General features: G+C 43.8%; 2 protein-coding genes across 2 annotated transcripts in view; one reads left to right on the top strand and one right to left on the bottom strand.

Moving 5' to 3' along the window:
* The window catches only part of LOC119437001 (uncharacterized), a 121,462-nt gene extending 112,941 nt beyond the window's left edge, over positions 1-8,521 (bottom strand). The window contains exon 1 of the mRNA XM_049660871.1: positions 6,881-8,521. The gene's annotated coding sequence lies outside the window, so the exon portion shown is untranslated. The remainder of the gene's footprint in view (positions 1-6,880) is intronic.
* On the top strand, positions 1,188-22,924 carry LOC119461831 (uncharacterized). Its single transcript, XM_037723206.2, has 5 exons — positions 1,188-2,323; positions 4,817-4,919; positions 5,067-5,107; positions 8,531-8,724; positions 21,389-22,924. The coding sequence occupies exons 1-5, from the start codon at positions 1,451-1,453 to the stop codon at positions 21,570-21,572; spliced, it is 1,395 nt and encodes a 464-aa protein (XP_037579134.1). The 5' UTR covers positions 1,188-1,450; the 3' UTR covers positions 21,573-22,924.
* Positions 22,925-26,697: the final 3,773 nt, after the last annotated feature.

Raw genomic sequence — 26,697 nt, 5'->3', positions numbered from 1 at the left:
AACCCTGCTTACGCCCGCCTACTGCGTCTACGCAACGTAAGGTGTGATGTTGACACCTAAGAAACAAACCGAAACACCCAAGAGAACTCCCGAAACCTGCGTTCCGGGAGGTCTCAAGGCGGACAAAATATAAGGCGTGCACAGCGTCAGCACCTCGGCACTCGTTTCGAGTGTCGTGTCATGCCTGCTTTTCCTTCCCTGCCGTGAACTGGTTCACAGCGGGGTCACTTTATACCGGTGTCACACGTGCACTTCTGATCGGGATCGGGGCTGATCTGGATCAAATTTCTTGATTGCGATCGACATGCAATGGTCGCTGCTACACGGTCCAACGATCCGGATCGAGATATTATCGTCTGCTGATCGTCGCCAACTCTCGGAACTGCAGACTGCCTTGACTACAAATTCAGATTGGCAAAATATGGTTAAATATGGACACTGTTTCAATTTTCCAGCTTAATATTGCTGATAAAAAGGGTTTCAAAAATTTTTATTGAGCTGCCTTCACTTTTTGTTTTTAGCGTTTTCAGAATTCTGCGATAGAGGGCGCAGACGTCAGCCTGCGATCGCGATCGCCCGGATCCGGATCCCGCAAGAACGCGACCGCAAATGACCGTGTAGGAACACCCGATCATGATCAAGCTCGATCCGGATCGGCCCCGATCACGATCAGAAGTGTACGTGTGACACGGGTATTAGAGACGATGGCGAGTCGTCTGCTGCGGCTCCCGAACTGCGCTCTCGCCATACAGACAAATCACCCTAACGAACTGCATTCGCACCTGATGACAGCTCAAGCGCAGAAACAACCAAAAGGCATAATAAACGAGGAAGTACTCCAGTAACTGTTTGTTTCATGGCTATCGCTGCCAGCCCAGTGCGGCTGCACTAGTAGTACTATAGTAAAGCTGCGCGGCGGCACCAAAGCAGCAGCAGACGACGCGCAGCAGGGTTCCGCCGTTCAAACCGGCGCCGCCTGCGGAGAGCCACATGCCACGCATGGTATATTCACAGATAATCTTTGCTTAGGAAATTAAATATTTTATGTGGACTAGTTTACGGTACGCCCAATAATTATTCGAGGGTTTCACCGTATTCCTGAGCAGATTGCAAGCGAAAAACACTGGCGTTACGCCGGCCAGCACGATGGCGGCCTCTCTTGTCGTGAGTTGAAACTTCCCATAAAAATAAGAAGAAGCGCGGCAGAGAAAATAAGATACGTAAACAAGCCCCCGGTAGGCAGTGCGTGTTCGCAATCATTACAGCGTTTCCTGATAAAAGAAGGTTAACTTGAACACTGTCAACATGAGCCGATGTGATAACCGCACCAACGACATTTATTCCTACCGCCTCTAGTAAGTCAAGCTGTGATGCAGGTTCTACCAGTTCCGCGGACTGCAGCGGTCGCCTCGTGTTCCCCGATCTTGTTGCCGGGACGCCCGCCATTGCGATGCTTCTCCAGAGCAAATGTTCTTTCCTCGGAAGTTCACTTCACCGCAAGAACAGCGCTGAACGGACTAAGAAAGCGGCAGCCAAAGAGAATTTTGACTGCATTTGTGCGTTGCAGTTACAACTGAACGGGTTAACCATATCTGGCGCCGTTTTAAGGCTCCTGGAGCACCACGAGGCGCGTGTCTGTCTGTATGCAGAAAAAAGGTTCCCGTGTGCAAACTCGCTCACAGGCGTGTATTCCATTTACCGCGGCGCACCCTTCGGTTCTGACCACAGACACGCTTCTCCTCTGCGCACCATTCCTCTCGAACGCACAGCAAGCCTCGGCCGCCTCGAAGGGTGGGTTGAAGTCACGCTTCCCCGGCTTTACGCAAGTTCATCATTCGGAGCTGCCATGGAGCATTGGTGCGGCGAGCCTAAGCTCGTGGAAACATCGCGGCCTTGCCTTGCATCGTCACATCGTCACCACTGCGCTGTCAAGCAAGGAGCCGAGACCCCAAGCGCTCTGCCTCGGTTCCTTGTCCGGCAGTCAGACCGCATGCTCATGCTTGTGTTCCAGACCGTAGCCACTAATCCCTCAACTGTGTCCGGGTACTTTTGTACGTGTAAATCGGCTTTTCAAGTTGTATTCTCCGACTACCACTCGCCTGAAGAAGTGCATAGCGCGGCTATGGCAACTCCCTATGCAAGGGACTCCCTTGTTGACGCATACAAAGTAGTCAACCTCCAGAAGACATTATTCCTTTTCCTCTACAAAGCTGAGTCTGCATTTGGTACCTGGAAGACATTTTATGTGGGCACAGACTTCGACCACCTTCAAGCACTGGAGTTGGATCCTTCGGAGTCAGTGCAAACGGCTTTGACGAAAACGGTGGGTTCCTTTTATTTGTTTCGTTAGTTATGGTTTTTGTTTCGTTTCTGTTAGGTGGTTATGGATCCATTATCTGATGCAGTTTAGTGTGTCAAGCGCCTTACGTAGATTTTTACAGGTCTATATTTCATTGATGCTGCAACGTGGCTAGCGCTTTCATAATCACGTAATCAAAATGCCCCCAGAGTTAGATTTCGTTAAACCTGTAATATCCAGACTGTGACAATGCCGTGCTAAAATTGGTAAAAGTTGTTCAGTTTCCAACCTGTGGTTCTCGCAGAGTGAACGTATTCCGTAAAAATTAAATAATTGACACGCACAGCACAGCACATGTTTGAGCTCTATAATAAAGCAATGCGGTGGAAAATGAATCAAAATTCGCAAAATGCGCTTTTCCTTTTTCTCATTATAACGGTTATTACATTTTTTTTCTGATTTTTTCTAAGCTATCAGTAACCCTTCTATGAATGACTACATATGCAGTTCTGCAAACTTGCAATGCTTTGTGCTTGCATTCCAATGTTAGGGTGTAGGACATTTTTCGGTACGAATTTATCTTCTGTAATCATGTAATCTTAGAGTATATGAATTAAGTTGTTTTTTGGTAATTATTTGTGCCGAGATGTACTGGTATATGTTTTGATTAGATAAAAAAAATGTGTAATGTTTTCCACTTCATACAGATAAATGCATCAGCAATGGTTAAGTTAACAGTTCAAAGAATAGAGGTGGCTTGTAGTGCATAGGTGTCAATTACATATTTATAATTGTCTTAAGTAACATGACACTTTTGCTGTTTTTGTGTGCACATTTGGCTGTTTGAGTCTTCAGCTTAGATGAAAGAGATTACTTTTTTTTAACACGTTTGTTTCTTGTTTTTTTTTTTTTTTTTTTTCTGCAAGACTATTTTCAGTGCACATACGAATCCAGGCACAATATGTTAATTAGCTTGGTAAAACCGGCGCACGGTTTGTTTTCGTTCCTCGAAACTTCCTTGAAAAGTTGAGATAATTAGTTATTCGTTGTATGTTGGCAAATTGAGGCCTTGTACCTTAATTATGGATCCAGAAGCTATTAATAAAAATATTGAGCCACAAAGTGTTTGTGTCCTTTTTTTTAAGGCATGGATGTCATTAAGGATGCATCTTCGATTACCAGATATGAACCTAATGTTTCGTTTAATTTGCTGGATTCCAAAGCTAGCAATTTGATTGTGCCTTGTACCTCTGTGAAATAACCAATTCCTATGTCAGTTTTTCACAAAGAGGCAAACTGAAACCTTTGAATTTATTATATTTTTCTTTCTTTCACAGCAAAAAATTTTAGCTCTCTTCAGTAGTTTGTGAAAGATCAAGGATCATACTGGGTGTTTTTCTGAATTTTGTGTCTTATGCAATGTGTCAGAGAAATTGTATGTAGTCCAGACATAAACTAAATAAGTATTGACAGCAATAATGTTCAAAGCGGATGCCTGTGGTGATTAAATTTATCTGTAGACATGGTGAAAATGCAGAAGCAGCATGCATGCGGAATAGGAGGATGGTAGCATATGCTATTGCATAGTGAATGCATTTTCTCTTAAGAGGATTTTTCTTAACTGCAGACTTATGCAAAATTGTTGAATGAATAAAAGAAAATTGTGTAATTACCCTGGCCTATATTGCCAAGTCCTTGTGTGCCACCTACTTCATCCCATTGGTGGATGCACAGTGGACTTGCCTTTGTTCCCATTGGGACATATAAAGTTGGTTCAAATAAACCAACAAAACAAGTTTATTTAAAGTTTTTCATGAAGTATGTGTTTACTTACCCCCGTATTCAGAAATGTGCCTTATGCTTGACTTGGTCAAAAGAATGCCCGACGTGAACACGCCAAAAGAAACGCAATAATCATCTTGGGCATGTTCATGCCAGGCGTTATCTGGACCAAGTCAAGCATGGGCTTCAAGCTAAACTACATTTCTGAATTGCGGGAGATGTGGCTTGTGCTTATGCTTTGGAAGGGAGCGTTATACAGACTATGACTATGAAGTGCTGACATACAGCGTTTTTATTCACAGATAGCCACTCTACGAGTCTAGGAAGTCTGGCTACCGCTTCAGTTCTAAGTCCTGCACAGTCTGCCATAATCGCATGGGCATTGCCAATGCCTTCACAAGTGTTGCTGTAGGTCTATACAGGAAGCTGTATGCGAATCATGTGTGTGCAGTTTCCAGTCTTGGTTCTTCCAGCTCCCCCTCCATGTCTGCCGCTATTATTTCTGCACTCTTGGCCTTTTTACCGTTTTCAGCAATTTGTGCATAAAAAGTTAACATTTAAAAAGTTTACCTTTAGGATTAGATTTCTTGGGTGGGAAATAAGAGCACCAATGTGTCATCCAGATGTAGACACATCCCTGTTTTAAGTTTGCATTATTCTCATGTCAATAGAATAATGGTTCATACGAAAATGTTTCTTCGTTGTCTAACTACTACTTCACCATTTCTAATACAGCTGTCCAGGCAGACTCAATTCTCAAAGTGTAACTCCGTTGAATCGCCAGAGAAAAACAAGGTGGAAGACAAGAGCAACTTGGTGTCAAAGGCACTGCCTGTCTGTAAGTGCACTATTTTATAATATTAATTCAAGCAAATCTTAATCTTATGTGCTGTACTGACTTTTCTTGTTTAGCAGAGGCAGAGATTTTTGACATACAGTTGCCAACGTTGCTTCTACATTAACTCATGTATGTATCACTTTTCAGCCCGCCAGCAACGATCCCTATCCGAGTCTTCTGCATATCAGGTGTGTATTGTTGGCCATTTTCTTGTGGGATTGCTGTACCATATGATGCTAACAAGCTAAAAAAAAAATCAAATTATGGAGTTTAATGCCCAAAACTGCACAGCGAGTCGTGAGGGATGCCATAGTGGGGGACTCTGGATTAAATTTGAACACCTGAGTTTCTGTAACATGCTCAAGTGTTTCTGCATTCCACCCGTATTTGAACCTAGCTGCAATGGCCATGGATTGGAATTCACAATTCGCACTCAGCGGCAGAGCACCGTAGCCACTGAGCCGCTGCAGCAGATAACATGGTAACACTAGTGCATACCACAACGTATCAACAAAAGGAAGCAATGGAGTAAAAGCCATATCAACCCTCGAAAAGAAATCTCATATTTTTTTTACTACATCATCCATCTGGGCTGTGCGCCCATTTCAAGCAGCTGAGGAAAATAAAACTAGTTCATGCAGAAAGCAGGACAAGTTTTGCACACAAATGTCAGATGTCCTCACTGCTTTTATTGCAATTAAGTCATGCCTTGGTGTGCTCTCTTTTCGGTTTGGAATGTTACCTTTAAGTGAGCACTCAGTTGTCAGAGAAAGAATGGGGCCCCATGCCTTGGATATCTTTGCAACTTATATTGATAATCCTTCAACTCTAGGTTTTAGCCAGACCCTCCTTGCCATTAGCACTGGTTTTCATAAGATATTTATATGTGGTGCGTTATATTTGTGAAGGGGCTTATGCATTGTGCTCCTCAAACCTTGCAGGATCATGAAAATGCATCGACTTTTGCTTCACGAGTGATTGAAATTTAGCAAAATTTTGCAAGTTGGCAGTCATGCAAGGCTTTGTTCTAACCGGAAAGTCTCATCCTTATATTACATGTTGGCTAGTTTCTAAGCTAGTTGGTTTTGGGTCATGGTGGACGTCTTGCAGCATAAAAAGACAAGGGACTAGACAAGGTGGCACACATGGGCACTGAACTTCCAACTAGATTTTATTTTTGCAAGGACACGGTATGTATAGAGTACATTGGGTTACTGATGCATCCTACTCATCCAGTGTGTGTCTGTGTGTGTGTGCGTGTACGTGCACGCTAACGAAAATAAAATTAAGTTGAAAGTTCAGCTCCCCTATGTCTAGCTTTCTAGGCCCTTGGCTTTTCTTGCTGAAAGACATTCACCATTGCCATATATTACATTGTTACTTCAGGTGCACAGTTTTCAGGGATGAAGGAAAGTGTGAGTCTTCTCGCTAAAATGTTCTTGCTTGGAAAACTAGGTAATTCGAAAATTGGCTTCACATCACACCTGTCCCTCGAAACAAGGTGGCCTCTCTGTGCCCGCATTCTGAGAAACCACACCTTGTCTTGCTGCCCTCACAACAGTTGAGGAGCTGAAATTGTTGGGAAGTATGGAGTTTAGCAAGGCTTGTGGAGTGGGCTAGTTAGTAATCCATGAGTAGAGTTGAAGCACAAAATTGACACAGTGGACAAGAAACCAGACAAACACAGCGCTTGTCTGTGTCTGGTTCCCTGTCCCCTGTGTCAATTTCGTACTTCAACTCTACTCATGATGTATGGAGGCCCAATAACATTCCCGTTGAATTTTTTTTAAACAAAATCGGGAAGTTCGTCTGAGAGCAAAAGTTTTGATTGGAAGAGAAATTTGCAGAACAGCCAATTGCGACCTTTTTTTTTTTTTTTTTTTTTCAGATTGTCGCTTGGTGAAACCTCGTGTGGTGATGAATGGTGGCAGGGCAGAGGAACCATCTAAGCAGATACTTACATTCTAGTAGATAGGACTCGTAATACTACCAAAAGAAAAGTGTATAATCATCTTGTGTTCATAGGGATCATATCTTGCACTTAATATCTTCATTTCAGCATTCCTGAAAGGGAAAGCTTTGCTAGGTTAAATGAAGTTAATGGAATGCTTTGCCGTGCCTGATATGAATTTGTCACCACAGAAACCTTCGTAAGGAGTTGAAATTTTTTTCTGTTGTTACCTTTCCAAAGTGTCTACATTATACAGGGTGTTTAAGCTAAGTTGGTCCAAAATTTTAAAAAACTATGTGTGAGTTACAAGAATGCAACCAACTTAGTATTGTTAGCTGCATGCCCTCTTGAACAACCCAAAGTACTGTTTTTATTATGAGCTTAAGTAATTAATTAACGATAATTAATTAGGCAACTTTTAAAATAATTTAAATGTGAAATCTTCAATGTAGAAATTGCAGAGCCTATATTGAGAAATGTCCGAATAATTTTTTTTACTTAATGATAGCTGCTGTGGTTCTCATTTTCCGTGGCGTAAAGAAAACGTGCTAGATTTGAAAAAGTAACACGTGAATACGTGCTTACATGCAACAACATTAGTGCCATAAAACATGCCACGCATGAATGATTGATGCTGCACGCAGACTGATGGCACGAACAGGGTTTGAGCAAACTGAGATGTATAGAATACAATGGTCTTGGCTTCCACACTTACTGAGATATTTTGTTAGTTGAAGCGATGGGATATGCAATAAATAACGCAGGGTCATTCTTGAAGCTCTGCCAGTGTTTTTGCTGTTTACATTGTAAAGGGCATGGAGGTTTTGGCGGTGCTGGTTTGTTTGTGTGTGTGGGCCATCGCCTATCTTTTTTTTTTTTTTTTTGCAGCTTGTTCATGCCTTCCGTCTGCATGCAGTGTCAATCCTTCATTGGTAAAATGTTTGAGGGCACTAATGTCGCTGCACGTAATCATGCAGTATTTTTTTTTAATATTGCTTTGTAGCCCGGAAGTATTAAACCCACAGCAGCTATCAGCGCGGAAAGAAATTATTTGGATATTTCTCAATAGGCTGTACAACTTGTACATTCATGATGTTGCGTTTTAAGTTTGAATCAATTGCAATATGTGCCGTAAAGTAATTAAGAAGTTAATTAGTGAATTTTCGATCATTAGTTGAATATGTGTTTCGATTTCTAGTGGTAGTAATGTCCGCCTCTTCCAATAATCCAGCTCAAGGACAAGAATTATGCTACCTGCCACAGGCGATTTTTGTTTAATTCTGTAAAAAAATGATCACCCTGTATAAGCACCACTTTTTCAACACATCAATGATTTTGTCTTATCACTGTGAAAGCTCAACTTTATCTGTAAATAACTAATAGCAGTGCTCGTAGTGAAGCGATGTAGCAAATTCCACAATTCAATTTCTTGTGTGTTTTGCACCAGTTGTTTTTTAACAGTCGGTACATTTGACCTCCTCCTGCTTCCATCTGTAGCTTGTGATTGCACTCAGATGCTCTACATCTCCCAGAAACACTTGACTATTGTGGCCTTTGGCCCGCACATGTCATGATTTGTATAATGTCTATTTATTTGTAGGCAAGAATGGTGTGCTATATTTTCTCTTGTGGCTAACTGACATTTTTTTTGCGTTTCTAGATACCTCAGGGTTCTCGACGAGGCATTCTCAAGAATGGCAACGACTGGAGACGTACCACCTCTGAGTCAAGTGATGAATTTCTCTCATCCTTGTCCTTCGATTCAGACACTTCACTTCCAGGCAGCTCCCTTGAAAGTGTCCAGCCCAAAAAGACAGTTAGCTTCAATGACAACATCAGCCATATTGTTTACAGGTATGTCTCTTTCATTTCCTCAGATAAGGTGGACACTAAAAAGAAATATGAGTTGTAATTTTAAATTATGCTTCTGTAATGCCAAAAAAGGCACTCATATTGTGAGAGAAGGCATTGTAAGCCAGGAAAGATGCAGAAGTGAGACATGGGCGATGCGACTTTTGAAGTTTCCACACCAGCTTGCCAGGTTGCCATGTGTAATGTTACTCCCGGTGCGGGAGTTCTCTGTTCAAGATAAAAAGACTGGACTCGGATAAAACCAAAAGAAACGTTTATTCCACTGGGTGTCGAATGCCGCGCTTGCCGTGGCCCTCTCTGTCCCAGCCCAGTTATCGCACTGGGGTTCTTTCGTAATGCGCGTAGGGGGCGCTGTTTGTAGCTTGGCTTTTCTTGTCTATGCTATATCCCCCCAGACTTTTATTCAGTTTGCACTTGGCCGACGACGAAATCTGAAAAAAACGTCGGCTGGGTCTTGTGGGCTTGACGGTCTAGGTTTCGCCGGGCGTTCGGTCGAGATGGTTCGTTGTTTCCAAGTGAAGAGGATCCAGACCCTGTATTGTCACCCTGTGTTGTACCTGTAGGAGTGATGCAGTCATCCCAGTCTTCGAGTACTGCACTATGCTGCTGACCTACTTTGATACGTTTGAAAAACAACGCATTTCTTAGAACCCTCCTGCCATCTCGCTCGGTAGTTACAGCTGTCCCTTGAATTCTCGTCACCCTGTAGGGGACAGGCTCGTAGGCTGACTCATGGGAGAGAGGCGAGTGTCGCTTTAGGAGTACTGCATCTCCCTTTTGAATTGTGTGTGGCACAGAGTGTTTTCTGTCATCGACGTAGTCCTTCATTTGTTGCTTCTTCTTTAGGTCTGTTTCTGCCAGCTTTGCATGCATGCGCTTCTCAGGAACTTCAGGAAGCTTTGTTCTGATCTTTCATCCAAACAGCAGTTCAGCAGGCATGAAACCTGTTGTTGAGTGAGGTGTCGTGCTGTAGTTTAGAAGGAATTCATTTAGCTCTGCTTGCCAGTCTCTCTGCTCAACACCAGCACTCTTCACCAGCTTTTTAATGTTTCTCATGGATCTTTTGACCTCTCCATTGGCTTGAGGCCACAGAGGAGTGATGCGATTATGGTGAATTCCACAAGATTTCATGAACTCTGCAAACTCTTTCCCGAAGAACGGAGGTCCATTGTCTGTCTTCAGTGTCTGTGGCATTCCGTGCACTGCGAACATGTCGCTTAGTCTCTCCGTCACAGATTTTGAACTTAACGAGGAGAATGCTGCTGTCGGAGAAAAGCGCGAGTACTCATCGACAACCACGAGAACGTACTTGTTGGTAGGTAGGGGGCCGGCAAAGTCTGCTGCCACAGACTTCCATGGTTCATTTGGAAGTGGTGTCATGATTAGCGGTGATGTCTTGTTTTCAACCACGGCTATCTGGCACGCTTCAGTCTTTTATTGCCGCTTCTATTTTCTTATCAATCCCTGGAAACCACACTTTTTCTCTAATCAATTGTTTGGTCTTCACCATTCCTTGGTGACCTCTGTGTGCTAGACGAATGATTTGGGCTTGTGCTCCTTCAGGAGTTATCAGTCTCGTCCCTATTAGCACAATGTCATTTTCGGCAACTGTGAGCTCATCCTTGATTTGAGCAAATGGTTTCAGCCTGTCACTTTTCCACATGTCGTCACAAGTCTTTGGGTTGTTCGTTCGCAGAGCCTTGATCAAAAGCTGCATCTGAGCATCTTCTGTGTACATTTTCTCGATTTCTTGTAAAGTCAGTGCCTTTGGAACAGCTGATTCCACCATGAAGGAGACATACTCTTCTGTCGCACTTGCTTCTTGACTGAGGACGACACTGTCGGTAGGTGGTGCATGCCTTGACAGGTAGTCTGCAGGGTTGTTCTTCTGTGCAATGTGTTCAATCTCCAAGGTGTAATGCTGTAACCTCAGGCTCAGGCGTTCAAGCCTTGCCGAGAGCTTCGTGCTGGGCTTTCGAATCATCATCATCATCATCATCAGCCTGTATTTATGCCCACTGTAGGACAAAGGCCTCTCCCTGTGATCTCCAATTACCCCTGTCTTGCGCTAGCGTACTCCAACTTGGGCTTTCGAATGATAGACACCAAATGCAGGTGGTCTGTCTTCACCGTGAACTTTCCCCCTGCGAGGTAGATGTGAAAATGTTCAATAGCTGCCACTATGGCCAACATTTCACGGTCAATGTGGGGATATCTTTTCTCTGTTGGTGTCAATGCTCTGCTGAAGTACGCCAGAATGCTTGGATCTTCTTGAGCCAGCACTCCCGCTATACCTTCCAGTCCAGCATCAGTGATAATGTAGGTGTCGTTTGTGTCATCGAAGTATGCTAGGGTGCGCATTTAAGATGCAGGTGGTCTGTCTTCACCGTGAACTTTCCCCCTGCGAGGTAGATGTGAAAATGTTGAATAGCTGCCACTATGGTACATTTTCTGATCACTCCTCACTTCATTCCTCCTCACTTCATCTAGGGCCTTCTGGTGCTCTTCGTTCCAGCAGGATTCTGTACCGGCATGTGTGAGCTTCCTCAATGGATCCACCATCTGGGCTAAGCGAGGAATGAATTGGGAGCAATAGTTTACCATGCCGAGCCCAGTCAAAAAAAAACAATTGACTCCAATTAGCTTTTCCAATAGGAATCAAGTGGAACCAATAGGAACAAATTGGAAAATCCTTACTTCCAACCGGTTACGATTGGGTCAGAGGAGAAACCAATTGGGGTTGCCAATTGAAATGAACTGGACCCAATGGAAACCAATTGGAAAATCCCTAGTTCCAACTGGTTATGATTGAGTCAAAGTGAAACCAATTGAGTCCGATTGGACTTGCCAATTGGAATCAACTGGGCCCAATGGTAAATACTTACCTCCAATTCGTTACGATTGAGTCAGGGATGCTACCAATGGAGTCCAATAGGACTTGCCAGTTTGCACCAGCTAGGCCCATCTTACATTCCCAACTGAGTCTAATTGGACTACCAGTAGGAATAAACTAGCTAGAACGTAACCAACTGGGAAATCATACTTTCAGTTTATGAACCCACTCAAGGAAACTGGAATGAGTTATAGCTATAGGTATATGGGGGGGGGGCATGCAGTACTATGGCTACAGCAAACCTGTTTCCGACAGCTGGAATCCTATTTAGGTCTGCTTTGTGCGGTATAAATGTGTATTGGTATTGCCCATTGGTGCAATTGGTCATTCCAACCAATTGGTTTCAAACCAATTAGCACCCATTGGGTACAATTGGTCACTCTAACAAAAACCAATTGGTCACGTTCCAGTTGGTTCAATCGGTCCAGTTACGTACTAACTTATGATTGGAAATTTTCCAATTGGTACCAATTGGAAATTTCCCATTTGGAGTCGATTGCTTTTTTTGACAGGGAGGAGACTTCTAACCTCGGTTGGGGTTTTTGGTGCTGTCATTCTGGCTACTGCTTTAACCTTTTCTGGGTCCACACTGACTCCTGCAGATGAAAACACGTGTTCAAAGAATTTCAGCTTGTTAGTGCCTAGGACGCACTTGTTTTCATTCAGAGTCAGCCTGGCATCTTCCAGGTGCTTCAACACCAGACGCAGTTTTCGGTCCTGCTCTGTTATGGTGCGTCCAGAGATGAGGATGTTGTCACTGACATTGATTATACCGTCCTCATCCGGAAGTACTTGCCTTATGGTGTCGTGAAAGATGTCGAGATAAGGGGGGGGGGGGGGGGGGGGATGCCAACGTCCCTCTGCCTCGCTACACCGAGCCCCGCGGTTGGCACATGCCTGCCCATCAACCGCGGTCCGGTACAAGCTCGAGGAAACAATAGACGACAACCACGTGTACACTCGGAAAGCATTTATTACGGCTGCAACTAACACTTCGAGCAGGCCAGCTAGCTATAGTTGACATCAACCCGCCGTGGTTGCTCAGTGGCTATGGTGTTGGGCTGCTGAGCACGAGGTCGCGGGATCGAATCCCGGCCACGGCGGCCGCATTTCGATGGGGGTGAAATGCGAAAACACCCGTGTACTTAGATTTAGGTGCACGTTAAAGAACCCCAGGTGATCCAAATTTCCGGAGTCCCCCACTACGGCGTGCCTCATAATCAGATCGTGGTTTTGGCACTTAAAACCCCATAATTATTATTATTATTATATTACAGTTGACATCGCTGAGGGTTCCCTCGAAGATAACAATACACTAGGTAAAAAGAAGGGCTTCCGACTTACCAACTGGGGAATACGGGCGGCCGCGGCAATTGCCACGGGAAGAACGCGGTTGACTAACCACGTGCAGGAATACGGGAGTGGCGGTGGAGACTTCCGCTATCGTCGCTTGCTGTGGACCAAAGAGCCCTGGGCGATGTCAGCGGGAACTCACGTGACCCACCCGGTGGCGCTTGCGATTCCCGTGCACCGCCTGCTGAAGGAAAGTTTCCCCTCTCCCAACTCTCCCTGGCACGCATGCGTCTGACGCGACGTTCGCTGCACGTGCGGCGGTCATGGGACCCGAGGATTCCCACGAAGATCTCTGCAGCGGCATTGACACTAAACAACAGTCTTTTGTATCTCCTCAGACCACAGTGGGTAGAGAATGTCGTTATCACCCTGGATTCTTCAGCAAGCTCAAGCTGATGGTAGCCCTCTTTCAGATTCAACTTGGAAAAGTAGGCAGCTCCGTTCAGAATGCTGATAACATCTTCTACTGTGGGCATGATGTGTCTTTCTCTAGCAATGGCCACGTTGGCTTCTCGCATGTCGACACACACTCTGACTGCATTGGGATCATGACGTTTGGGAAGAATGACGATCGGTGACATCCAAGGTATTGGTCCGGTTACTTTCTCTATGATGTCTAGCTCCTCCACGCGTGTGAGCTCGGTCTCCAGCACTTTTCTCATCTGGAAAGGAATGCGACGGTGTTGTCGCACGACTGGTTGGACGTCTTGTGAGATGTTCAGCTTGACTTGAAAATTCTTGAGCTGGCCGACCTTGCCAAACAGCTTTGGAAACTCTTTCTTTGCATCAACACTACTGTGTTCTGTGACCAGCTGAAGTATTGTGATGAGCTTTAGGTCAGAAGCTGTCTTGTAGCTCAGAAGCGATCGATGTGTCCCTTTTATGACGTATACTGTCGCTTCGATGATTTGGTCTAGAGCACGGAACGTTGCAGAGGACTTTCCCATGACTGGGATTTCTTGGGTGACTCCATATGGTACCAGCTTTGTGGTTGTGTGCTCTAGCTGCATCGTCTGTAGGTGCTTTTGCCACGTTGTGTCTCCGATAACTTTGACACCTGCTCCAGAGTCTACACAAAACTCAAGTGGTGTGTCGTTGATTTTGATTGTTACCACTGGTAATTCTTGGCTATGACTCTGCACATGAAAAACGTAATCCTCCACGCTTGTGGCCTGTTGTGTGCTTGTGGGGGTGCCCATGACGTCAATGGAGTGTACAGTTGGTCTTTGTCTGCAGAATTTGGCAAAGTGGTTTTTCTTTTGACACTTGTGGCAAGTAGCTCCCCATGCTGGACAGCTCAATTTCCCTCCTTTGTGAGGCCACGCTCCTCCACAGCAGCTGCACTTCTCATCTTGCTTGTTCTCTGGACGATTGCTCGACAGCTTGTGTTCTGACTAGTTGCTCGAAGGCGCATTGCGACGCCGCTGCTTCTTCTTTGTGACTTCTGCGCAAGTTCGACGCGCTCACGGCCTTCCATGCTGGTTGCTTGAAGTTCCGCTGTCTCGAAGCTGCGGTCTATTTCCATTAGTTTCTCCAGTGTGACATCGCGCTCTTGTAGTGCGCTGGGGTGCAGCTTAGCTTAATTGGTGCCTTCTATCATTTGCGATATGATTTCTTGTTCTTCGTTCGCAAACTCGCATGTCGCAGCCAACTTTCTGAGTCTGACTTGAAATTGGTCCACTGTGTCTTCGGAGCTTTGCTTTGCTTGACAGAAAACATGCCTCTCGTAGACCGCATTCTTTCTTGGCGCGAAATGTGCATTCAGCTTTGCGACTGCCGTTTCATAGTCCGTGCCTCGATCCGGAAGCGTCAGAAAAATGTCGTGCACCGCATCTCCTGTATAGTGTAGCAGCATAGCGCGTTTGCGGGCCGCATTCTGTATGTTTGCTGCTAGTAGAAGTTTGTCAAAACGGGCTTGCCATTTAGTCCACGGGCGAGCGACTTTGGGTCCGAGTACGGGTCGAACGGCGGGAAGGCGGGCAGCATGGCTTCCATCTTGTGTGGCTTTGTTCTTGATTGGCGTCCGGTGATTTCAGTTTCTTGGCTTCTTCTGGTGCCATGTGGGCTCTTCAAAATTGGATGATCCTCGTCGCCAGTTTGTAATGTCTACTCCCAGCGTGGGAGTTATCTCTGTTCAAGATGAAGAGACTGGACTCGGATAAAACCGAAAGGAACATTTATTCCACTCTGTTTCGAATGCCGCGCTTGCCGTGGCCCTCTCCTTCCCAGCCCAGTTATTGCACTGGGGTTCTTTCGTAATGTGCATAGGGGGCACAGCTTGTAGCTTGGCTTTTCTTGGCTATGCTACACCATGGATTTTCATGATGCCTGCTCAGGCCTAGTTAATTTTTTATTGATTAAGGTGGGCTGTCTTGTATTCTAAAGAAGCCAAAGACTGAACTTCTAGAGTTTTACCTTTTACTGCCCCACAACAGCCTAAATATGAGAGAATAGTTTGAAACCTTTGATGTCATACTGACGTACTGTTCCTGAGATTTCAGCGTGAATTTTTTAAAATGGGTCTTCGGCCTTGCGATGAGTTAAGGTTCGGGAGTGACTTTTGTAGCCGAGGTGTTGCCTCGGTTCTAGAGTGAAACAAAGCCAATTGTAGAATCAAAGGACAAAATTCTATTGACATAGAAAAAAACTACTTGCATTCACAGAAACTTGCTTAAACATTCACAAAACCAAGAAAATGATACAGATAGCATGGTGCATTACAATAATTACGTCACTCAATCCAATCCAGTTCTCCAGGATTAAATTTTCATGCAACTCTAACTATACAAAAAGAATTGTAAGATAGCCACCGAATCCTAGTTAATGACGGCAGTTGTCTGTGAGGTACGAAATTGGTTCAGTGACTTGAGTCAACAGACTAGTAGAACTCAAGCTGCTACGTCGTGTCACCAGCTGGCTGTAGGTGCTTGAGAACTACCTGGCCATTGTGCTGCCATTGACAATGCTTGCTGCTAGGAGTCGCCGGGCCATCTTGGTAGTGCTGAGGCGGCTGAGTGAAGGCCTTGCGCACCAGGATCTTGATGCGCCCTTCTAGAACACTCTTTTGCCCCTCAGCTTCCTTGCTTTTGAGCTGCCATCAAGGGACGGCATTGTCAAGAGACACTGGGTCATTGAGGAAGCTTACACGCTGCTGGGTCAAGGTCTTGCACGTTGGGGTCCCACTGGCCCTACAAGTGCGCACCTTCGCAACCCAAGCCATCTTCAACCGATTCCAACCACCGACATGTCTCCTCTTCTTTCTTCACTTCTTCCTTAGAACGTGGTCTTGCCCGATTGGCTCTTGGTCTAGGTTTTTCTTTTTTCTTTTTTCTTTTTTTGAGGCGGAAATGTCATGCACATTCTTGGCATCGTTATCGTTATCTTCATGTCGATCACATGCAGACGCTGAATTCACGCGCGTATTACAGGCCTTCATTTTCTCTTCTAGTGATTAACCTCTTACCACACTGTACACTACTTTCTTCTGTTCAGTGTCATTGGCTTACATTCTGGGCATTGTCTACTGACATAAGCAGCAGAACTTATAAGGCACCATACACAGCTCACAGCTGTTTAACACACTTGTGTGTGTAAGCAAGGTGGGTCAGTTGGTTAGGATTAATTGTACGTTTTGTAACAACGCAAAAGCAACGCAGACAAAAGGAAGAAAAACGTGATAACACCGCGCTTATTTACAACTTATATATTATTCACAAAGTTCACGCACATATGTAGCCACTGAAGTCCAAAAACCCAGACAGGCGCAGGACAAATGGTACGCTTAATTGATGAACGCTAGATTTCCAAGCACTGTCATTGCTTGTTTGTGAAGGTATGCTTTCCAGCATTAAGTGCGCCCATAAAAAACTCGAGTCTGATCAAACTAAACAAAGCAAAAAAAAAAAAAAATGTGCAGTGATTCCGTACATACACAAAATGGCACATGGCTTAAAGAATGTCGGTTCCAGATAAGGTGTAGATGTGCTGTTTTCTGCAAGCAATAAGGTAATAAGGTAGGACACATCTGCTCTAAAGTTGACAATGCTAAAAGATAAGCAGGCAAAGGGCAGATGTACAGTGAACTGTGTCAACAAATACATTGCATGTGCAAAAAAAGTTGTGTATGTCATTCCTCTATTGTGTAGTAATGAATATGTTGGACAAACGACGCATTCATTAATGTACGTCTTAGAGAGCATGAGTTAATTATCTCTACAAAGGGTTGTACTGCTACATCTTCCTGTACGTTGTCATCAATATGAAAGGGAACACCTAATTCTTTTCAAACACCTGTAGAGGGCTAAAAACACATGCCCTTCATAAAAGTGTTCAATGATACTAAAGTTCATCGGGAAACTTATTGTTAAGTATCAAGCTCCTCGATTTGAACCCATGCATAACGAGTTATCGTAGCTTTAAAAAAAATTGCTGTTCCCTTTCATATTGATGACGACTGTACATTCCAAATTATGTGGCTGTGTTCCTATCTTTAATGAAACTCTCATCTTCAAACATACAAGCCACATGGCAAGAGAAATAGCAGAAGCATGCAACATAAAGATTAGGTAGGGCACATGCATAAGTGAGCTGTCAGTCTTTCTTCACGAGAAAGAATTTCGCTATTTATATCAGTCCTGATAGTGTACACACTTTTCATTACGTCATCGAAGCGTACCATCTGTCCTGCGCATGTCTGGGTTTTTGGACTTCGGTTTCTATGTATGTGTGTAAACTCCCCGAGTAAAATATCAGTTGTAAGTCAGCGCCATGTTGTGGTGTTTTTTCTTCCTTTTGTCCGTGTTGCTTTTGCGCTGTTACAAAACGTACATATGTGTAACAGTTGTTAGGTGTGTACTTATTGGAATTTCAAAGCAGTGCTGCAACTCGGAAACTAAGGCAACAGGGCTCATACCCTGACTTTGAAATCGGCTTTTGTTCCACAGCCTGTTCATGCTGTTGTATTCTGGCTGGACAGTTTTACAAATATGAGATTTCATGAAACAAATTGGTGGTCTATCACAGTTGAATGAGTATTCTTAAAGACTAGCTACTTAGCTTTAAGGAAAAAATGTTTAGCTTCTATATGAATATGTTGTGAGAAGTTACGAGCATGAGTGAAGTATGAATTATTGAGTGTCCTTACGTTCACTTTGGATGTTGCCACACTGCCATGCTTCATAATAAAGATTTTGTGTTTGTTAATATGCATTTTATTAACAGGAGACCTCATATGTCGAGCCTCAAATGTACACGTAATCGCAGTGGACTGTATGCGCAGTCCACTGTGATTATGATGCTAGTCGTGATGCTAAACTGAGGATGTTGCTTTGGCTGTGTAAACATATTGATACAAGGCGGGAGGCATTTATTTAGAAGGCTCGGTGCTAAAGCACTGGATGGGGCGAGACCGCCAGGCCGAAAGCAAAGTCCTCATCTTCCTTCTCTTCTACCACTCCTTCTCTTCCACTGCTCCTCCTCTTACAAATGTGCCGTTGCATTGCTCCTCACATAGTCAGAACATGCTGGACGAGTCAGCTGGCCTTTGTACTGGGTGTATGGTTTGAGCCTGGTGATATATGTTACTTGAGTATGGGCAGAATGTCGGCTGTTGGAGTTAGCGTTTCTATTTAGTGTCCCTTTAAGTGCTGCATGTGCAAGCAGCATGCCAGCCTTCCCTGCCCAAAAGAGCAGCTTTTCGTGATCAGACAGGAGAATTAAGAAAGCCAATGAGAACCTTTGAGAGAGCGCTTCCTGTCATAGACACTTTTGTGCACTTCATTTATTTCACTATTTTATGGTATATTAAGGTGTTTTTCTGGTGTTCTGTTCTCAGAAGAAATGTATTTTTCATGATTTTTATTGGTAATTTCTTCAGGGAGTACTGACAAAACTTACTTTTATTTTGCCCCTTCAAATGAAAGCTCTGGACCTCAAAACCCAAGAAAAAATACTGCCAAGCCTCTGAGCACCCTAAATAAGTTGCTACAATAGCTTTTATATTCCCCGGGATTGTACATGTGATGACGCAGAAGGTGGTCACATATAGGACCATGTGGTCACGTGGGAATAGAATGTTGTAATGTTTTGGTACTTGCTCCAGCTCACTCGGGTTGTCTGCTTTGCTGCCACATCTAGCAGCGCAATGAGTAGCAGCATAACAGTTGATTGAGCGAGCCAGAGAAAGTACAAAGCGCCGCATGTTTCGCTCCAACGTGACCACCTTCTGCATCATAATGTCACGACACAGACCCCTCCTCAGAAAATAATCAAAACTGGTTCATAGAAGAGCTATTATAGTAAATTGTTTAAGGTGCTCCAAGACTTGGCAGTATTCTTTCTAGGGTTTCTAGGTCCAGGAGCTTCATTTGAGGCAAGGAATGAACAGTAAGAAATGTTGCAGAAGTACTCCTTTAACATTAATGAACTAAAATAATTTAATATTATTGCAGGCTATGCAGCTTATTCTCGACCCCCTTGAATTAAAGAACAAATATGATTTAAAAAAACACCATTGGGAGTGCATTTCTAGGGATGGCCAGAGCAATAGCATTGCATGTGATCTTGGGAGACTGTAGATTGTGAAGTCCATTATTTTCAGGTGCACTAATCTGGCATTGCAATGGAATGCGGCCCTTTCGCAGTTTCCAAATGTTATTGAGCTCTGTACGAGCTCTGTACTAAAGAGAGAAACTGAACAAAGGTGCTCATTAACTTTATCATATGTCCTTCTGCATTCTTCAGGCTTCTCAAAATAAGGAGCACTAGTCATACATTCCATTTGCCTTGGCCTCAAGTTGCTATGGCCATAGCAGCTGTGAGATTACCAGACAGTCTAAGATTACTGTGTCTGGTATTTCAGGGAAGGATAACAGATAATTAAGCACAGTGCCGAAGAGATTTAGAGACAATATATAGTCGGAACACCTCTACAACAAACTCCTCTACAGCGAAATGACCTACATAACAAAGGATTTACATTATGTCCCGGTTAAATTCATATGTTTTTCATGTTATTGTGAACGCCTCTACAACGAAGACCACTACAATGAATTTGCCTGTATAACAAAAGAATTTAGGCATCCCTGACAGCTGATTTGTTGCTTTACAATGAACGCCATGTAGCAGTGCCGCCACTGCCCTCCGCAGACGTGACCAATTAAGGTGCCCTCTGCACAAGCACTAACGACTGGATGATATGTGGATGTCAGACGTCATCCTGCTACACAACTCCAAGAATCGCTCAACTCGTAGGCTGCTTCTTGTAATGCATCAGAAGGTGCGACAGCTGACGAATATGTTGCAGTTGATGACAACGTGATGATGTAATGTGTACTGATGACAAACAATGTTGTCAACGCCATCTAGGGCATAAAGGACACGATTGTCAAAGAAGACTAGAGTGATGAAGGTCCTTTATACGAACGAACAATTATGACAGCAAGCGAGGCAATAGCAACATTAGATGATCTGCAGCATTACTTCGTGCAGCTTCTGCGTTTTGCCGCGGAGCATGCTTTGAAGCTCGGTGCGATAAGGTTTCGCTGCAGTCATGTTCCGCCAGATAAAGTGTGCAGAAAAAACAATTGCTAATTATTTCTTTAAGTATCTCTTGAATTCATGTTTATTGTATATATTTTTATTTATTTATTTTTGTTGTTGAACGTGCTTAGCCTGCTCTATGGTGAGTGGTCAGGTACGTGACCTGTACAACGAAGAATTGTGGAGGTCCCAAGCACTTTGTTATAAAGGTGTTTGACTATATTCAGTAACACATCGTTTGTGGCAATAGACATTGTGGTCTGTGTGATAATCGCTGATGGATCTACAATGTAAATCCACAGGGGGCATGTTGTAACTGCCAAATTGAAGCCAGCCATTGTGCAAAACATGGCCAATGCTATAAATCCTGTGCCTAGCACCACTTTCAATAAATACTCAATGGCAAAAAAAAGCTTTTCCCTGCAGTGAAAAAAAAAAGCCATTTACACTTCATTTACATCACGACATGGAGCTTTTTTGCTGGAGAGTATTCCCAACATAGAAGTCAGCGATGGAAAGTAAGAAGTGGTTACTTCTCATTGAATGTTTTTAAAGCAGAATTTACTGCTTGCCTTTACCTCGAATTTAACCGCCTTAAGATGCTCCTCTGCTTGACCAGCATGATGCGAATAATCAGTGGTTGACCTGTTAACTACCTCGGTGGCAAGCTGGGCCGATATTGACGAGACTGCAAAGACAAGCCCATTTGCGGGAAGGGGGGGGGGGGGTACAATTTCCGTCAGTTATGCTGGACATGGCACATTGGCGCCCTGTCATTTGTTACTGTGTTGCCTCTTTGAATGGTTGCAGCTAACTTAACCCATAATTCTCTCCTATACTCTCTCTGTGCCTCTTTTGCAGGGCTAATTCAAGTGTTTTGGCACGTCGCCGCAGAAACCAGAAAAAGGCAGCAAACAAAAAGAAAGCTGCTGCTCGACGTGCACTGAATCGTTGCGACTCAACTGACACATCGGGTGTAAGCAGTGGCAGCGAAGCCAGTCTCGAAGATGTCTCGCAGGGTTGCCAGTCACACCCCTCCGAGTAGACCATAAAAGGGGGCTATAAAGTTTGTAGGAATTGTTCTCACATTAAGAGGGGGGGGGGGGGGGGGGGGTATGGGCTAACGCTCATAGTGCTACGCACACTTTGTTATGACCTTTAGTCATTGAGCATTATGCCAGAGATTTGATCCAACACCCCAGTGTTTACAAATCCTGTCTACTTGAGGCTTATGTTGGGGAAATGCTAGGGCATAAGGAATGCTCCACTGTCATTCTGGCCTGCAGTAATGCAGCTGCTGCAATAACACTGTGTTTTAGTGGCATTTTGTATGCCCTTACAGCATGACACAACTGTCTTGTTTGAAGGCTAATAAAATTTCATTTTCTTGATGGGTTTGCAGTAGAGCTGCATGCACCTTTTACATTTTTGCTTGAATAGCCAGCCTAGGCAATAATTTACATTTGCAGGAAGTATTCCTTTTTTTTGCTTGCTCGAATGTATTTGCTGGCATCACAGAGGCATTTATATAAGGAACCAGTGAATTTTTCTTTTGGGGGATCTTGAAGGGGACTCATTTGCAGTTTATATAATTTTGTTTATGCTTTCCTGTGCCTTTTGCAGGAAAAAATAACATCCCGAAATATTTTTAGTATTTGTGTAATTTCTTTACACGGACACAATTCTAGCATTAAGAAGTGTATTTCCCTATGGTGCTTTAGGGCATTGCTACCTGTTTCCTTCATGTTCTACATTTCATTTGGGTCTATTTACACATTGTGTCTATACATTTGAGCATTTTTCAGCATAGTTCATCTGTGCTTGGCACGTTCTTTTGCTCATTTTTCATGCTATATTGTTTTGCTTTTGCCTCTCCCTGTGATTTTTCTCTAGCACACACTTTTTGGTGCATCAGTCCTGTTTTGCAAGTGGTATTGAATGAATGTTTCCTTTCCTTTTTGAGAAAGTTACAAGGTAGTTTTCTTTCTCTATGGGCGTTTCAAAGCTTGAGGCACTAGGTAGGTGTAGAATTGTTGTCCATGTCAATTCCCTGTGATACATTATACATAGTACAAACATGGTGAGCTCTTTCTGCCTGATGGTGTCTTCCCATTCTATTGCAGCACACATGAAATTTCACTGCCCAGTTGTTACAAACCTTACACAAAGTTGGATACATTAGTGTCTGCTTATAAAGCCAGCCATTGAAAGAATATTTTGTCAAAGGTGTTGCCATGATTGTTTATTGAGTGTGTGCATAAGCATGCATGTGCTGATTTCAATAGTCAACTTTAGAATAAACTAAAGTTCTGTATGACTGCTTAAGCTGTGTTGAAAGGATTGGAAATGCTTTATTGCGGTGCAGTTGTGGCTTTGAGAAATATATGTTTGTCTTTATGCAGTTGTCCGTGTGTGTTTGATTGCAGCCATTACAGAAAAAAAGACATGGCATCCATTATACTCCATTTCATACATAGCATGTAGCTCTATGAACGCTAGGGAGACTTCTCTCACTACTTGCATTTGCAATCCAAAAATGGTGCATCACATATGAAAGAGATAGGTATATGCGTCATGTATTTCAATGCAACATTAAGTTTCACACTTTTATGCCACAAAATATGACACGTTAATTACTTCGAAAACTTCGCAGATGTGAAGCTATTTACCACCAAATGAGTGGGGTGGCACATTTCTAGCTGCGACCAGTGGCTACAGTGCGGCGCTTGCACTGTAGCCACATTGCGGCATTGCTGCCAAAACAGTATGTCGCATATTGGAAACGCAAAGCAGCACAACTAATGCATAATTTGATGTAGCCTTACACCCACAAATTGACAAATTGTAGTTGAAATATATTAAGTATGTAGTTATTTCATAGAAAGCGTCGGAAATCTAAAACCTATACACTGAAAAACATACTAATGCTTCTATGACCGCACCACTTGCGTAGCTTCCATAGTGCACCACACTGTTATGAAACTGCAGTATACACATCAAACTGCATGTCATTTTAGTGGACATAACTTTTTGCATTACTGTTGAAGTCTCGAAGTACCGCAACATATATACTGCTAGCATCAGTGCTCGTAGTGAATTAATTTTGTGATGCAGGCTAATGTAATCCTTTCACGATTGCTTTGTGGCGAGTGGACTTGTAAGCTACGCAGGTTTAAAACATACTGACGCAAGCGGTCTTAACTCGGTGATTACAGCAAGAAGCCTCAATTCCTCGAGAACACAATAAATAATTGCATCACTTTTTAATCGAACCAGCTTGAAACATGTACCAATTGCAGTACGCTACCCGTAGAAACTGGCTGAGTCATAAAATATCCGAGTAGACTCGACTCTAGTTGAGATCTACGCAATGCTGTAAAACAAAGCATTCGTAGATTTCACTGTGTAGGTGGTGTATACCCACTGACCCAAGTTGGCGTCAAAGAGGTTTGTTGAACAGGTGCATATCGAGGGGAACATATTTTTAGACAGCACAATCTTCAGGATCAGCTCACGAAAACTGCCAGATACCAGATACACAAAAAAACTGGGTTGACTCGGACAAGAATGCTTTGCATTAAAACTGCGGTGGCCATTGATATGTTATGACACACTGATGTGCATGCACCTAGTACATTATGAACATGCCGCCATAAGTACTCAACCTATCCGGATAAAGGCGGTGATGAAGTGAGTGAAACCCCCTGCATTTGCAGGGAGGTAACAGCAGAGGATGGCAACTTTTCATGTCGAATATGTGGCAAAGCGCATAAGTGCCAATTTGGTGATGCATGGTCTGCTTTTGGCAGCACGGCCATTGCGTGACCTTCGAAGAAGGAAGCAGGAAGAGTGGCAGCAGTGGCATAGCCAGAATTTGTTTGCATGGAGCAGAACCGCATAAAGTTGGTGACAGCTAGTGCTCTGTGAGGAGGAGGGAGCGCATGTGGGGAGGGCAGCGAAAGCATGCGAGAAACTGCGGCAGACACACAGTTGTTCATCAAACTCTTTTAGCGTTTTCATTTCTAAATATTTTTGCGGCTGTATGTTCTTTGTAGACTGGTACACAGCTGTTTTGTTTTTGTCAAGCGTAGAATAGTCTAGGGGCCCATGAAGAACCATTTAGGCCAACAGTGTGCAAGGAAAGCAAACAGGGAATCGATTCATTTGTAATAAAAAAAAAAGTTTCCTTTGATTGCTATGCTTCACGTGGTTGTGTTTATCGCAAAGAAATGTGTGTGTCAATGTATTCCCAATGTGCGCGTATTCAAAGCGCGCAGCATCTTGCGATTGAGCCCATTCGGGATGAAATTTATCGATCGCGATTGACTGCTTTGCGAAAACTGCGAAAAATTGTCTTCTTTCTGGGGTTTTAAGTGCCAAAACCAGTTCTGATTATGAGACACGCCGTAGTGGAGGGCTCCGGAGTAATTTTGACCACCTGGGATCTTTAACGTGCACTACAACGCAAGCACACGGGCGTTCTTGTATTTCGCCTCCATCGAAATGCGACTGCCGCGGCCGGGCTGTTGAGAAATTCAATCCCGATCGATCTCGATTGCGATAAAAATTGCAGCGTGGGACATTCGTATACTTAACGTCATTGCATGCGTGCTTTTGATAAATAAGACCGAGCTCCGTGATTTCAAAACCGATAACCCGCGTACGCTTTCCGAGAATTTCTCCGAAAACTTCCAGGCTTCATTGTTCTTCCACACCCCACAGATTGAAGCTAACGACATTCAATAGCCGCCGAATCCCCTCAGAGTAGCATTAAAGTCACCGGCGATGTCAAGTGGCCGCGGATGCAACGAGGAGGCACAGCCGGTTCAAAAGCCAGTGCACCGAAGTGCACTGATTCATCATGTCAGAGAGAGCAACGAAATTTATTTGTCTTGTTAACGGCCTGTAGCTTTGCAGGCAAAACGTGTTACTACATAAGCACCTACTACTTGTTCGTGTCAAGATCGCCAATCCAGCCGGATTTTCCGGTCATAACACAGTGTCGCCAGCATATCATAGAATAAAGAACCAACTTATAACCAGGCGTAGCGTTGCTCGAGCGCTGATTCTAACCAAAAAATATGAAGGGGGAAAAAAATAGGAAGTGTTGTGCAAGGAAACAAGTGGCGTACATGAGCAGACCAAAATGTAATAGCTAAGGAAAAAAATTATAAAATGTTTTCGTGTTCATTCCAGGGCGTGATTCATTTCTGCTTGTTTAAACGATTTACGATGCATTCTAGTAAAACAGAATATAGCCACAGAAAAGCTTTTATTGAACATGATCTGTGCGCCTATGCTACTGCACGGCCGCTGGACCGTGTGACTTTTCATCCAGCGGCAGTGGGCCTGTGGCTACAATCAGGTTAGCGTAGCACAGCTGGCTAGTGTGTTTTTCGCGCTAGACGCGCCTATTTCGCTTAAGATCATCGAAAAAAGATTTTGTACGTACCGCTGCTCTGTTCTTCATAAAATTTCACAGAAAGATCGCATTTTAGGGTCTACGTCGTTTATTGTACCAATTGGTACAGTTAGTTGTCATGTTTATACAGGAAAAAAATGCAAAATTAACTTCGTTTTTGGAGATGCAAGCTGTTGCTTAGTCGGCGCTAGCATAAACTTGTCTCGCCGGCTGTCGGCAGCGGCAGAAAGCAGCCGTTCAGGGAAGGTTTCCTCATCTAGAGCACGGCCGGACTCGACTCCACCCTGAGCGCGGAGGAGAGTCGAGTCCGGCCGTGTCTAGAGGTGCGGGCAACACGCAGAAACCATCCCTGAACGGCTGCTTTATACAGCTGCTGACAGGTGGCAAAAGAAGTTTATGCTAACACCGCCTTTGCAGAAGCTTGCATCCACATAAACGAAGGCAATTTTGCATTTTTTTTAATACCAGGCAAGAAACTGTGCCAAATGTCACATTTAATGACGCAGACCTTAAAATGCGATTTTTCTGCGTAATCTGATTAAGGATAAAGCTACGGTATTTCTTAAAAAAAAAAAGAAAAACGTGCACGTCCTCTGTGATTGTAACATGCTGTATGCTTTTATGATGCTTTGAAGTAAGGTTGATATAAATGAGACCAGAATTTTTTTTTAACTTTATACCTCCTTGGATGCATAGAGGAAGGAATATTTATTGTTTCTGACAGTTCTGACCTTCCTGCTTGGATGCG

The sequence above is a fragment of the Dermacentor silvarum genome, chromosome 1 (assembly GCF_013339745.2).
Source record: "Dermacentor silvarum isolate Dsil-2018 chromosome 1, BIME_Dsil_1.4, whole genome shotgun sequence".
NCBI classification, from domain to species: Eukaryota; Metazoa; Arthropoda; class Arachnida; order Ixodida; family Ixodidae; genus Dermacentor; species Dermacentor silvarum.
Note: the sequence above shows the minus strand (reverse complement) of the source record. Positions and strands in the feature narration are given on the sequence as shown.